The sequence below is a fragment of the Mustela nigripes genome, chromosome 9 (genome assembly GCF_022355385.1).
Source record: "Mustela nigripes isolate SB6536 chromosome 9, MUSNIG.SB6536, whole genome shotgun sequence".
Lineage (NCBI taxonomy): Eukaryota > Metazoa > Chordata > Mammalia > Carnivora > Mustelidae > Mustela > Mustela nigripes.
In genome coordinates, this window is record NC_081565.1 from 13592026 (window position 1) to 13607701 (window position 15676).

The 15676-nt window shown below is 39.4% G+C and overlaps 2 protein-coding genes across 2 annotated transcripts in view; one reads left to right on the forward strand and one right to left on the reverse strand.

Annotated features, from left to right (window-relative positions):
* Positions 1–5452, reverse strand: B3GALT9 (beta-1,3-galactosyltransferase 9). The gene is made up of 5 exons (XM_059412170.1): positions 5420–5452; positions 5056–5272; positions 4809–4994; positions 2338–2429; positions 1–1104 (listed from the first exon to the last, which is right to left on the reverse strand). Exons 1-5 carry the CDS (start codon positions 5450–5452, stop codon positions 1–3), a joined length of 1632 nt encoding a protein of 543 aa, XP_059268153.1.
* FBXW2 (F-box and WD repeat domain containing 2) overlaps positions 4904–15676 on the forward strand; it is a 24683-nt gene continuing 13910 nt past the window's right edge. Inside the window, exons 1-3 of the mRNA XM_059410927.1 lie at positions 4904–4992; positions 5095–5203; positions 9782–10291. Coding sequence (XP_059266910.1) covers positions 9802–10291 — 490 coding nt within the window. The 5' untranslated portion in view covers positions 4904–4992; positions 5095–5203; positions 9782–9801. The remainder of the gene's footprint in view (positions 4993–5094; positions 5204–9781; positions 10292–15676) is intronic.

Below are 15676 nucleotides of genomic sequence, written 5' to 3' on the forward strand. Positions count from 1 at the left end.
CTAATCACCAGAATACATGTCATAGTTTTTTACGGTATTCATGTGAAAACGTTTAAAGCTGTCAAGGTATGTCAGAAGTTTGCAGGAAATGAGTCCGTAGTAAGTCTCAAACAGGGTGCATTCTTTCCCACTGCTAATTTCCTCCCATGCCAGGGGTATTTCAGCATCTGTAGTTTCCAAGGATGTAAAAATGAACTTATAGCAACATCTGTTGTATCTGATGTGCTTTTTCCCAGAAAACCTTGAACTGTGGATGGGTATAAGGCCAATGGACTTGGCACAAATCCCTACAAACACATCAGCAGGAACCATTATGGGTACTTCGTTGAAAACCACATACATCATCCGAGCCACATCTTGGGACATAATAAAGGTTTCACCACTGCAGTAATCTGGGTAGTACTTTTCTGGGTATTTGCTAAAAGGGACAAATTCTTGACTATTGGGGTCTCTGTTGGGTGTATCCTGATGGATAACTTTTCCCACATAGATATCCTCAAGGTGTTCTTTCAGATTGAGAAGATAGTCTACCAAACTTGGAAGATTGACAAACATCTCTTCATCAACCTTGAGAATGAATAGGGCATTAGGGCAAAAAGTCACAGCCCATTGCATCATTGTGATGATCTTCAGGGTTTGGTTCTCAGAAGTGTCCAAGAAGATTCCTTCAATTATATCATTATTCTTATGGGACTCTTTGTCTATCTCTTGCTGGGTAGTTACCAAAACAGGCATTCCTAAAGCAAACAGTGTGAGAATGTGGTACCCTTGGACACTGGTCACATTACCCCAGGTTTTCCTGATGAGGTCCCGCCTTGTTCCATTTTCTGGGCTACTGAAGATAAGAGAGAGTAAAAATATATTCTTCCCTTTACACACCTCCGACTGGCTTAGGATATAATGCTTGGAAAGGTTACTTCTTAGGGGTTCCACGTTCAATTTTCTTGCCTTATCCTTTGTTTCAAGAACTTTCATATCTACATAAGGCAAAGCACGCAAAAAGTATTCTTCCACAAAATCAGCCCCAAAAAGCAAGGCATGAAATAAGATAACATTAAATAGAATGAAACACCACTGGTGAGTCCGAAGTCTGCAGAATGTCACCTAAATAAGAAAAAAAAAACATGTTCATTCAAACTTCATCTCCATTCTTGTTTTTGCCCCCACTGAATGTTATAAGTACTCCTCACAGCACTTAGAAGTACACTATTTTAAGGGTTTCTGACTTATTTTTGCTCTAAGCCTCTCCCACTATATCATGGCTCCTTGGACAGGTGATATCATGCCTCTTTCTTCTTCAGTTCTGCAGAGTTCAGTGTTTGGTATGAGATAGAAACTGAATAAAATGTTAATTGGTTATTTTCTTCCTCGTTTGGATGAAAGCCTACTTACTAAATGCAAGGCATTGTGTCGGTCGCTGGAGAAGCAAAGAAGAATCAGACACAGACACATGATATAAAGTAGCAAGTGGCATCATTGTGCTAAAAACCTATAGGAAAATATATGATGTTCTCTCAGGAAGTGAAACACTTGGATCGGTTTCTTCTCTAATTACAAAGGTCAAGGGCTAATTTTCCATGAAGTAGTTGCTTTTGTTGCCCAGTGAACAATGGCTACTATAAAACATTTATATCCTTCCAGTATGGTTTTCCAGTTTAATCCAATACTGAATTCTGACATTGTCTGTTTTGGCAATGTCCCCTAATCCATCCGACACATCTATCAATATGGACAAATTCCCGCTATCTGCATAGCACCCCTTTGGAGATCTAGGGTGGACCTATGCCAAGTTTACTCCACATCATTGAAGAAGATGGAAACTTTCCTTCTGGAAGGGTAAATACAGTATTGTAACATAATAAAGCAAGGGAAAATTCAAGGAATTAAATTTCTACTGGAGCTTCAATTGACAAAGCTTCTCATAATAAAAGTAACCTCTTACTGAGCACTTGCAGTGTTCCAGGCACTGTGCTAAGCACTTTATATGCCTTAATTAGCCCTGGTAATGCTTTCAGATAGGTTATCTTCAAAATTAAACATCCAGGTTTCATAACTTGCCAAAGAACACTCAATGGGTAAGTACAAAGAGTAATGTCATGATTTGAATTCAAGTCTGCAAAATTCCAAAGCTCACTCTTAACCCCTGAGAATCCTGACTCTCTTCCTTCTCCGTGTCCACTGAATTGGAAAGGAACAAAACAAAACGAACCCCTGCAATTATCATCTGAACTCCTTTCCATTTGCTCAATTGCTAATGATTTAAAAAGAGAAGAAACTTCACTTTCCTCAAGCCTATTTTAATAGACATCAAATGCTTCAAAGATTTAAGAAGCTTACCTGCATGTTGTCTGTAAGCAATTTCAGGGCTTTGGAAATTATTGAGTCCAGATGCCAAATGATGCCCGAATGTGGCTCAGCATCATTCCAGTCTAACAGCAATTGAAGTAAAGTGCTTGGTGCCCAAGACTTTGAGGATAAAGTTTCTTCCTAATCAACTTGAGCTTTTGTCCCAGAATACCTGCTGGCTGCATAGGAAAGCAAGTGAAGATTATGTTACAGCTAGAGTGAATCCAGAACAAAAAACAGAGAACACAAACCTGTTCAAATGCTCCCAACCTTGTGTACCTCTTGAAACGGACTCCTTGCCTTTATGCTGAATTCCTGGTGAAGTAAGTGTGGGAGTTGAAAGAGCAGTTCACCTACATCACCCCTCCACACATCATCACACAAGGAGAAACGTCGTACAGTCTGTTTTGGAGTGTTTTCAAGAAACTAAACAATTGGAATAGTTCCTGCTCCCTAGTATATGCACGTGCAAGACATAGACTAAAAACATCAAGGAATAGTCATCCCTAATGGGTGCCTACTTTTCTTCTGAAGAAACATCATATGGTGAGATTTGTTTAATGTTTGCCATTTTCCTAGGGCATGAATGTGTAGGAATTATTCCAAACACTGCTCCTACCAGAAAGCTGAAGAAAAGAAACAACATTCAGCATATTTTCATGTTCTTGTCACATAAGCAGTTGTATTGAGCATTCTGTTTTTAGGCAGGGCTATATTTCATCTTTGTTTTTTCTCATGCTGATCTTCCTGCCTGCCACTCACAGCATTTTTTTTTTTTTTTATTGTTTGGCTAGGAAAATCTTATTACATTCAAAGCTGACTATGCTTTCTCAACCACTGTCATGCAATCTTGGAAATTTGTTTTACAAAGTGGGAAAATATAACCTAAAAAAATGCAAGTGAAAAGAAATTGTTTATAAGTTCTAAGTTTAGCAATTAAATAGGTCTTGTATTTAATTAAATACAAATCCTGTTTTGCAACTTTCAGTTCTCAGCTATAAATTTTGTTCCCAGATCTCCTCTTGGCTTCAACTTAGTTTGGTTTCTTTCTTTCTTTCTGTTTTTTAGACAGTTTGGTTTCTTTGTCCATGGGAAGGTCTAACAACACTATCTCCAGGCAGCTCCATCTGGGATTTTCAGTTTGATTCATCAAACTCTTACTTCACTGGGTTGAGGCACATAGGGGTGCTTGGTTTTCTTAATTTCCTTGGCACTGCCTTCCCTTTCATAGAGGTTATCTGATCTTTGTGTGCATTTCTTCTTAAATTTTCTTAGAATGTCATCAGTCACTCTTTGGCTACAGAGACTCCTTTTTGCTCTCTTGAGACCTGACTTTCAAGCCATCATAGTGACTTCTACCTCACATAGTCAAATTTTTACTTCCCATGTTTTAGGTACACTAGATGAACCCAGGATGCTTGGAGTCTTGGCTATTCTCTACCACTAACTGAATATGTGACTGTCTTATTGTCTATATAATGTGATATATCTATTGGACCAGTCTGTTCAACAGGGTAGCCATTCGCCACATGTGGCTATTTAAATTTAAATCTATTAAAATTGTATTTCCTCAGTCATATCAGGCATTTTCAAGTGTTTAATGGTCAGAAGAGGCTAGTGGCTGCCCTATCAGACGATGCAAATTAGAATATCATTGCTGAAAATCTTATCAGATGGTGCTGGTATAAGATAGGAGTATGTGTATGTGGTTTATGAACCTTTACAGAGAGACCAGGAGAATTTATGTTCTGAAGGGGGCTTGAAATCCTATGAAGCCAGTTACTAAGACTTTAGGCAAGATGCCTTTGACCTCGGTTTCCCCATCTCTAAAAACGGAGCTAATAATAGTAACTGCGGTGTAGGGCTGCTGTGGGAATTGAGTGCGGTGACACAAATTGATTTAGGATACTGCTGGGGACATCGGAAGCACAGTTCAAGCTTAAAGATTTATGCTTCAACTTTCAGTCCTCAGAAGGATGGCATGAGGAAGGTACTAAACTACTCTGCAGAAGGAAATAAATGCAGAGAGGTTAAATAAGTAGGCCATAGGCACAGCATGAGTGTAAGAACTGGGATTCGAACCTAGATCACCTGACTGTTCTTTCGCTCACCGATTCCCTTAACTTGCTTAATTTTTCTCCTTGGCACTTGCTAAGACTTGCACATGCCTTGCTTAGTTATTTATCTGTCTGCCTCCCTCGCTAGGACGTAAATCCCAGGGGTTCCGTATTTTTGTGCTTTTCGCTCATTAACCCTATCTCCCAGAACCGTGTTTGGGAAATAACCGGTGACTCAATGGGCTGTTTGACTTCGGACACGTCTCTGAAATTGTCCTGCCTCTCCTCCGTAAAGAAAGGATAAGAAAAAGGGCCACACAGGGCCAGGTCAGGTCGGATGAGACACATCCCCGATACACAGCAAAAAATAAGTTTAGGACGACGGTCCACAAGCCTAAGCCGTACTGCGCACGCTCCCCCTCCCTCCGCGCTCTCCCGGGCCAGCCCGCTTCCCCGGGAGGCCGGGGCCGGAAGTGCACCCGCGTCCGCTGGGCGCCGCGGGCGGAGGGACGCGCGGAGATGACGCAGGCAGCACCGGAAGCCGCTCCCCTGTGAGGTTGCAGACCCCGAGCGGCGGCCGCTGGTCCAGGTCTGTATGTGAGGCGGGGTCAGGCCGAGGAGGGGGTTCTCAGGCGCCCGCGCCTCTGCTGACCAGCCGCGCCTCGGGCCGTTTGTCTTTCTTTCTCTGCAGGCGCCATGGCTGCGGAGCGGACCCGGCCGCTGCGAGGCTCTGGCGGCCCGAGCGCGCCTAGTCGGTGTGAGCCCGGCGCGAGGTCCTGGGCCCCGGGGCGCTCGCTCAGGTCAGTGCTGCGCGGAACACGACTCTGGAAGCGGGGGACCTGGGAACGACGAACGCGGGTTGAAGGGATCTGGAGTTGATTTTAGAGATGGGAAAATTGAGTCTCGGAGTTACTGCCTGTTAGTTGCTCAGTTTCCTTAGCCGCGAAATGAGTAAACAATGATGCTACCATGACTTTGAAAGATGATCAAGTGTGGCGAGGTGGTTTCTGAAGTACAAAGCGCTGTATTAATGTGAGGGACTGCGCCATAGTTGTGGGTTTGCGATGGAAACAGGTGTGTATGTGGGGTGCCGCTTGAGATACAGATAACAATATTAATGCATAATAATAATGGTAACTGGCATTTCCTGAAAGCTTACAGTGTGTCGGGTACTGCGCTAAACGCTTTACGTGCGTTATCCGACTTAATCCTCACAAAAACCCTTGTACGGAATGCTGTGCGTGGTTGCATTTTACAAGTGAGGAGACTGAACTTGAGATGGGTGAAGTGATTTCCCCAGGGTCACTCAGCAACAGGTGGAGCTGCAGAGCCTGTATTTAACACACTGTTTCTTTCCGAGCTGTTTTTATTTATCTTAGAGCTAAAGGCGGTTTTATCTTATTTTTTAAAAAAGATTTTATTTATTTATTTGACAGACAGATCACAAGTAGGCAGAGAGGCAGGCCGAGAGAGAGAGAGAGAGAGAGAGAGGAGGAAGCAGGCTCCCCGCTGAGCAGAGAGCCTGATGCGGGGCTCGATCCGAGGACCCCGGGATCATGACCCGAGCCGAAGGCAGAGGCTTTAGCCCACTGAGCCCCCTAGGCGCCCCTAAAGGCGATTTTAAAGTAAATAGTATATTCACATGGTTTTAAATTCAAGAAAGGGCTCCTCGCTCCAATTCCTTAGCTCTCCAGTTTTCCCGGGAGGCAACCAGGGTTACCAGCTTTTTGATATTCAAAAGATACCGGGCACGTGTATGTTTATAAATAACATGTGTTCAGAACCTCTGTACTGTAACTGCTGATAGTGCTTGATAAGAAAACAGGGAAGATGAATCCTCCTCTCCAACAACAGATGTCTTGCTTTCATTCTTAACTAGGCCAGGTCCTGGTGGAGAAGAGGAGAACACATATGGGGTGTTTTATCTAGAATGGCTGTCTCCAATAAAACCTAGGGGTATAGTTTTGTTTTGTTTCGAGGGGGTGGGGGCTGAGAAAGATGTTAAGGTGCTTCTTATGGGACCCTGGGGAAGTCACTCCACTTCTTAGGCCATAAATTTCCTCATTTTATTCGTTAAGGGCAGTAGTACTGATAATTTCCATGAAGTTCTGATAATCCAATGAGGTAATGTCTATGAGTAGTACTTGAGTCTTTTAAATCAGTACAAATATGAGAGTTGCCTAAGGGAACAATAGGGAGCTAATGGCAGAACTAGAGATCAAACCTAGACCTCCCACCTTCCAGTTTAGGTGTCTTCATCACGCCACCCATTTCGGAGCCTTAGTGATTGTTAGTATTGAGGGCAGAAGGGCAGGTTTAATGTTTAATCTGAAGTGGGGGCAGGGGAGGGTAAGACACAATGAAGTGTGGGTAGAGACAAAAATGCACCTAGTGGGAAATTCTAGCCTCAAGTCAATAACTGCCCTTAATTATAAAACTAAATCTCAGTAAGTTTAAGCTCTCGAATTTTTCCTCCATATATTTTAAGCCATTTTAAGGGAAATTTTATGATTAGGGTCATAGGGTCGAAAGGGATGTTGGTGGCCCTATGTTTTCCAGCCTTAGGGCTACTGCCAGCTTTCCTGGCAGGTATTCATAGCGATAAAACTATGAAAAATACCATGTGAGTTACTTCAGACTGTGTGTTAAAGCTGTTCTGGCCCCTGTTTCTGATTTTCATAACTCTCAAAGTGAGTGATAGCTTCCATTTTACAGATGACTGAAGTTTTAGAAGTTGGTCTCAGAGTTGCCCATAATCCCATAGGAAGTGGCTGAATCAGTAAAAGATTTGACTGACTCCAGGGCATTTTCATTTACCTCATTCTGCCTCTGTTTCCACTGTCTTTGACTTTCCCAGCAATGGGAATTGCATTGGGTTCTGGAGACAGCCCTTACATTATTGGAAAGCTCCTGTTGAGTTGAAATCCTTCTTCCTGAAGTTGTCCTGTTTGGGCCTTGTGCTGCCAGGAGTACATGATATTCCTAGAGGCTCTCCAAAAGGGTTCATTTTAGACCTGTGACCTTAAGAAAGTTCCCTCCAAAGTCAGTTGATTTTTTTTTTGTTTGAAAAGTAAAAACTGGTGGGTTTTGTTTTGTAATAGTGCAGAGTTGGGGAAAAAATTATTAGGGGTTAAGAGAATATCTGAATCTCAGACATGGCTGAGTTTTTTAAAGGTGCTCATTGGAAAGTTTGTCCCATAATCTGTGGTGTCATGACTACATTAATTTGGCATTCTGTAGGATGTCTTAGTTTTTGTCAATGGTGGAAACCTGATAACATTTTCATGGGTATTATAAATTTGCCTTGTAGTCATTTAAATAGTAATTCAGCTTCTTATAAGCAGAAATAAGCATTTCTGTGATGGATGTGTGGATACTTCTGTGTGTATGTAGGTGTGAGAGAGGAAGTCCTCTGCACTTATTCCTGGGTAGATGTTTTGTTACATGTTTTTAATTGGCCAGTATTAATTAATTAGATTTTGTGACATTTTGTGAGTGTCCACAGAAAAGGATTGTTTTGACTTGCTATGAGTGGTTTTTTTAAAGTAAAAAATTTCCAGAAATGTTATAGATAGAATGTTGTTTAGATTCAGGAAGAGGAAGCTTGTTAGCTTGTTTTGTTGATAAAACTTTTGGTGAACTGATTATTTTTTGGCTGCCTAGTAAATCCATGAACTAAAAAGTCCTGCCTAGCCCAAGCCCTGAGGATTCTGGAGTATTATTTTAAAGTTCATTCACTGTTCCCAAAATCAAACTGTTCGATAGGAGATAATATGATTGGAAGGTTTGGTTGCTTTTACTCTTTAGTGTCCAATAACATTCTTGCCAAATTTGATATTGGAAAATTAATGAAAATGATTTTTACTGACCTACATGAACAGAGTTGGAAGATGAGATCTGGCTTTTGATGTAGACTTGACTTAGATGACATATATGGGAAGGAATTTATTTTCCTCTTCCACATTAATTTGGATATAAATTTTTAAAATTAGTATGACAATCTGGTTGGAGAATAAATGATCAGATAGAAGGAAGGTTTTTTTTTTTTAAATTATGGAAATGTTTAAACATATAATAATAAAAAGAACAAAAAAACCTCTGTGTACTGATCATTCAGCACCAACATCTATCAACATATAGCCAACCTTGGGAAAGATGTTTTTATGGGTTTGCTTTATTTTTTGTTTTCTTTTCATTAGTTTAGTCCCTTTTGTCAAAAGTGGATTGACACCTTGACAGTATGTAGTGCTGTCTATTTGTAAGGTTTTTTTCTGTTCCATTTAGTCCTGGAGCAATTTGTCATTCTCCTAAAGGAGAAGGTGCTATAAGCAGATAGTCATAGTGCCTCCAGATTTTATAACCAGGTTGTGATTCTCCTGGTTGTGGCTGTCATCAGAGAGAGACAGCTTGGTGTGGTTGGAAGAGTACGGATGGTGAGAGCACTGACCTCCGGGTTGTTCTGATGCTATTTTAATAGCTCTGTTGACTGTAGGCAAATCACTTACCTTCTCTGACTTTTAACTTCCTCCCCTGCAAAGTAGAGATGATGCTTCTTGTTTTCTTGGTGTTTTCGAAGCTTCGGGATTACTAATTTGACTTATTTGTGAGGCTTCCTTGACCCTCACTGCTCATGTGTGTGGCACATGGTTAGGGGTTGTCACCAGCTCATATGAGGCTTATAAAAACTAGGTAAGGCCATGTAAGGCCTTTAGTAATTCATGTTCTAACAGGCGGTGCCATAAAAGAAGTAGAAGAACCAGAATACCTGAGCCAGAATACCTGTAACTTAAGACATCTGCTTATGTTTCTTCCCTAAACCTTTTTGTCTGAACATCTATCGAAAACCCAGTAGTTGGTTTTGTGATTTTGGTAACAGGTCAGGCTGTGCCTAGCATGATAACTAAAATGTCCAGTTACTGCTCAGGAGACTTGCCTTCTGGTTGTTTTTGTGATTTTAGTACCCAAATAGAGTGTATTAAGTAAACAGTGTTATGAAGGTTTTGATGAGTGGTGGGGTGGGGAGAAGTATATTACGTAGAAAAAGCTATTTTATAATGAACATTTTGTAAATCTTTTACTGTGAAGATGCATGTAGCATGTGCTAGACTTCAAAAGGAGCAAGTCACATACACCTACATAAGTCTCACTGACTTGTGTTTCAGAGATCATGATTTATTAAAGTATGTTTTCTCAGTATGTATTTTCCTCTGTGTGCATGGAAGATTTTCAGATGGAATATGTTTACTGTAAAGTTGTAATGTGGTAACTAAGCATAAAGTTGTAATGCCAAGTTTTTTACACTAATTTTTCATTTGTTAGCAGTCTTGCTTGAACAGTTTTTTTGAGCAGAACTAATACAATATTTTGATGTGCCACAGGTAAATTTTTCCATAACCTTATGGAGAGAAAGGACTTTGAGACATGGCTTGATAACATTTCTGTTACATTTCTTTCTCTGACGGACTTGCAGAAAAATGAAACTCTGGATCACCTGATTAGTCTGAGTGGGGCAGTCCAGCTCAGGCATCTCTCCAATAACCTGGAGACTCTCCTCAAGCGGGACTTCCTCAAACTCCTTCCCCTGGAGCTCAGTTTTTATTTGTTAAAATGGCTCGATCCTCAGACTTTACTCACATGCTGCCTCGTCTCTAAACAGTGGAATAAGGTGATAAGTGCCTGTACAGAGGTGTGGCAGACTGCGTGTAAAAATTTGGGCTGGCAGATAGATGATTCTGTTCAGGACGCTTTGCACTGGAAGAAGGTTTATTTGAAGGCTATTTTGAGAATGAAGCAACTGGAGGACCATGAAGCCTTTGAGACCTCATCATTAATTGGACACAGTGCCAGAGTGTATGCACTTTACTATAAAGATGGACTTCTCTGTACAGGTAAGAGACCTCGGAACTGTTTTGTTGTTTTGTATTTCATAGGTTATAATTTTAGAACCAGAAAAAAATTACTCCTTAGGCTTGAGAATGGCAAGATTAATTATATGAGATATCTGTAGTGGCATTCTCCCTTCCCCCATCCCTAACCCTTTCCTCTTTCCCTCTAGAAAACAAATCATTTTTATAAAATTGTATGAGAAGAAAGCTCCAGACATTCTTTTAAATGTGATGTGAATCAGGAAGCTGTAACTGTTTTTTTCAGTGCTTCTTCCTTCCATGTACAGTTCTCCATATTGGTTAAATTTTTTTTTTTCTGTCAGCAGTATTTTTTGAGAAAAATCAATGGAAAAGTTGGTGTCTAGATCTAGCAAGTAATTAGCTCATCTTGGAAGAATTACTTAACCTTTGTGTGTTTGTTTCCCTGTCTGTTTAATATGGGAAGGGAAGTATTTCTCTTTTGCTGTAAATTCCTGTGGTTCTAAGAAGACTTAGACGAGTTTACACATGGAAGTTAGATATTTTAACCCTAAGCAATTGAGTAACTATATAACAAAATAATCATTAAAATTTGGAATTATGTATATCTTAATTATGATGGGCGTGTGCTTCTACTTATAATCAATGCATATGTTTTAGGCAATACATTTTGATAGGCATTGTAGATAACTCTTAGGCAGTGTCTAGAATGATTCCAGGTAGTTCTTATCAATGATCCCAATGTCTGTTCACTTTCATTGTGTATAATATTTAGGGATACTTGGTGTTATTTCTTCATTCAAGATAATTTCTTTCCTTCTTTAAATATTTATGAGAGAGAGACAGGGAGCAGAAAGGGAGGGATACAGGAAGAGGGAGAGGGAATCTCAAGCTTACTCCACAGAGCATGGAGCCTGACACAGAGCTCAATCTCACAGCCCTGAGATCACAACCAAAGCCAAAATTCAGGAGTCAGATGCTTAACCAACTGTGCTATCCAGGCACCCCCCAAGATAGTTTCTTTTATTTTTTCTTTTATTTATTTATTTTCCCCAAGATCATTTCTAATAGACATTTGAGTTTTACCTAAGTATATATTTGCCTTTTTAAATAGCATATACTGTTCCTTTGTGTAAATATGTCACCATTATTTGGCCAATTCAACATTAATTCATATTTAGGTGGTTCTATTTTTATGAATATCTCTGTTTGCACTTTTTTCCCTTGAATTATTTCCTTGGGGCAGAAGCCTTAAAGTAGAATCACAGATCCAGGAATATGAATGATTTTAAAGTTCCTCTTACTGTCCTTTCCAGAGAGATCAAATTGGTGCCATGGCCACAGCAAAGTTTTAAATAACCCTCCTTCTCTCTGAGAGTTCCACCAGACTCAGTTTTAACATTTTTGAGATGTAGGATTTCTCAAGCATATATATTTTCTCATGTGGTGATATATTCTCTGAAATGCTAGATACCTTGCCAGTTTTATAAAATAAGCATTAAATTTAAGGCATTTCATGGTTTCGTTTGTCATCCAAAAGCTATTCGTGCTCGTTATTCCCTGTCTTATAAGTCAGATTATTGGAAAGGCATCATCTGTTCTTTTATACTTTGATGTACTTTCCCATTGGGTTGAGAGCTTTTCTGTGTTCTTTTTGCCTTAGGATCAATCAATGGCAGGTAGTTTTTAAAGATTAAGATGCAGTATTGCCTTTGAGATTTGTGCTCATTTGTACTTAGGTAAGTACTGGCGAGTTGACTCATTTTCAGAGCCACATTGAGCTTTAAAAAAAAAAACAACACCTCTCATCAAACTTTACTTTTGAAATGTAGTAAAGCTGCATTAGTTATTTGAAGCAGAAGTGAATGGGAAACATTCACTGAGTTCTTTAACTACCTGGAAAGTTAGTATCTACAATAACTATGAACCCAGCCCTGCACTTTAAGGTTGTTTTCTAGGTGGGTCTATAGTTTGTATTTTTTATTCTGATTAAATTCATCAGGTTTGCATATTGAAAATTCTGCTCTGTCTTTTGAAAATAATCCAAAGCATTAGTTTAATTTTTCTAATAGCAGCATCCCTGGAAGCATAACCAGTGAGAGAAGTATTTGTTACACAATCATACATGTGTTTGTTCCCTGCTGTTACTGAAGAGCTCGTGTTTTCTCCGTGGTAGAATTGGGAAATTCTGAATTTGGCAATAAGTTTACAGTTGACATTTTTAGATTAGCCCCTTGAACAAGCAATAAAATAGTATTGCCAAAAAGATTGATGGCTGATAGTAAAAATTAACATAGCATAGTGAATTAGGTAGTTACCCTTCTGCTTAGTTCTAAAATGGTAAGAAAGGAACCTGTTGTGCTTTGTGCCATTCAGTAGGTATATATAAAATGACTTCCATGTGAAAGACAATGTGAAGTATACATGGATGAATTAGGACAGTTCTTGCTCAGAGAATGTGCACAGTGGGATCAGGAAGGTACCCTGATTAGGTAGAAGTCTCCATCTAGACTATGAAAGAGCAAGCACTTGCCCTTTTAGAGAGGGTAGCAGCTGCTCCACTGTAGTGAATTATTGCCATATGGGATTTAAGGTTAGAGTGATCAGATCTGATACTTAGAGTCCCAGATCTAGATTTCTGTGCAATATTCTGATTTTTTTTAGTGTGTTTGTTTGTTTGTTTGTTTTATAGTGTGCTGATTTTTAAGTATTATTCACATTTTAAAAATATTGGTTGGGTCATATTGAGTCTGCAGGCTGCTGTAGTGTTACCTTGGCTTATAGTTGAATAAGAAAAATAATAGCTATAAAAGAGGTGTTATCAAATGATACAATTGAATTATATGAGGAGAACAAATCATATAATTGTTCAGAGGAAGCAGTGCTTTCCTTCACTTGGAAAGTGGGCGGATTTTAGAGAGATGAGAATAAGTGCTTTCCAGTAGGAAGATCAGCATTAACATTAGCAAAAGTGTGGAAAAGACTAAGTGTGGAGCTTATAGGAGAAAAATAAAGAACATTCATTTTAGCTGATCTCAGGATATAAGTAGGGACCCTGTGAGATTCTTAGAATATAAGCTGAAGAATTGGCTTGAGGTGTATTATGAAAACCTTAAATATTGGGAACATGAGTTTGGACGGTTTTCTGTGAGTAGGAAGAAAAAAATATGAAAGTTTTCTGAGCTGAAAAAGGGCCAGTATCAGAGTTGTCTTTAGTAGACCAGTTTTTCTTATTTCTATCAGACCCAGGTCCTCTTCTTATAATATTTTGTAATATTATCTTACCTTAAACTAAAATTCATAGAAATAACTTACTGGCACGTATTTCAGAAAGTTAATGTAATACCTAAATGCTGATCCAGAGCAGAAATAAAAAGATAGTAATTTTAGAATAATACACATTAAACATGTTGTGCTCAAGCCCAGCTGTGCTAGAAGACAGAAATGAAATGAGATCTTTGCACCTGTGTATGTACTGTTGTCATGAACATGACGGCTCTAAGTGCAGTGTGTTGTATTTGTACCATCAGTGGTATGACCTCAAGCAGTGAAAAAACTCTTAGCAAAGCCCCCAAGAAAGCAAAATACATTTTTCCTCAATCTACCTGATATACTCTGAAAATTTAGAATAAACTCCATGCTTTGTAAAACTGGTCTGAGGCTCAGACAACTAAGGATAAGCTTTTTACTTAGGAATATCGGGCAGAATCGTTAAGAGGTCATGCAAAATACGAGACAATTCTTTTCGTGTACTGTCCATGATGTCTAGCATTTTCAGCCTTAGCCTGGCAGAGGCTAGTAATGCCCCTTACCCTCTGCCCCAAAATCATTGTGACAATTGAAAACACACTAAAAACATTTCTAAAATGTTCCCTTAGGAGATGATACTTCTTCTGTTGAGACCTGTGGCATTGACAAATGTAGAGTTTCCAAATTAAAGTATTAGAGTATTGCGGTTTAGGGAAGAGTAAACAGAACTAGAGTTTCTGAATTGAAGTATTAGGGTAGAGATGAACAATGAGAGACTGTGGACTCTGAAAAACAATCTGAGGGTTTTGGAGGGATGAGGGGTGGGACGTTGGGTGAGCCTGGTGGTGGGTATTATGGAGGGCACAGATTGCATGGAGCACTGGGTGTGGTGCATAAACAATGAATTCTGGAACACTGAAAAGAAATTTAAAAAATAAATAAAAATTTGAAAGTATTAGCGTGTTGCAGTTTAGGTCAGAGTAGATAGATTTAGATATAGAACAGTAAGGATAGAGATTTTTTAAAGGAGCAGTTAAATGGAAGAGCCACCATTAAAATGGAATTGACAGGATTTTGGAATGGATTGAGTATGTGGCGAGGAAAGGGTTAATTTAAAAAATAACTGGGATTTCTAGCTATATATACACCTGGGAAGTTGGTGGTGCTAGTAACAAGAACAGAAAATGAAGAAATAGAGAGGGTAGAGGGAATTAAATTTGGGATGAACTTAACGTAGTTGGATGTGAGTGGAGATTCCCATAGGTATCTGGAATGCAACATCAGAGCTTCGGGAGTAGCTCAGGGCAAGAGCAAAAGGTTGAGGGGTTAGCCACGTCATGGCTATGGCTAGAACAGGGGTTTTTTAAAAGGAGTTGGAGAGGAAGAAGAATATAGCCTAGGATGGATCCTTGAAGAGCGTAGTTAGAGGGGGAAGAGGTACAGAACCAGAATGGTGAAGAGTTTCAAGGACATTTTAGTCATCAGAGTCCAATGCCCCCAAGAGGCAGCTGAGAGCTGAGATCTGATTCTACCAGTTAAATATTTAAACTTCACTTGATCCGGTAGTTTACTACTCCATTTGAGTTACAGCTCCATTTTCTGCTTACCTTTTTGTTACATACCCATCCCTGTGCTTTTTTATATCAAAGTATTGTTTTCATCATCTTTCCTGAGTAGAGAGGCCTTGTTTTTTCTTTCATATAATGAAAAATAGTCTTCATTTATTTAGTCCCCTTTCATCTCTGGGTTGCATCATTGATGACCTGCTGCTAGTCAGTGCAGCAAATGGGAGTCCACAGGGGAGGTTGAAATAAAAATTAAATAGGAGAGGAGAATAGTGGCTCCTGAAGGCCCAACAGAGTAGACTTGCAGCTCTGTAAAATGGGACTGACATCAAGCTAATTTTCTCTGATACTTCTTTAGGGTGTAAAACTGAATATTTTCCTATATAAACTAATTTAAACAATTAGGATAATTTTTTTTTGTTTTTATCAAGTTGTGGTAAAATAGACACAAGATTGAGGATCCAGTCATTCCACTTCCTAAGACACATTTATGGAACATTTAGATTTATCATTTTAACCATTCTTAAGTGTTGTATAATTGAGATTATCTAGACATACTGTCCAGTATAGTAACTATAGGCCACATAAGGCTTTT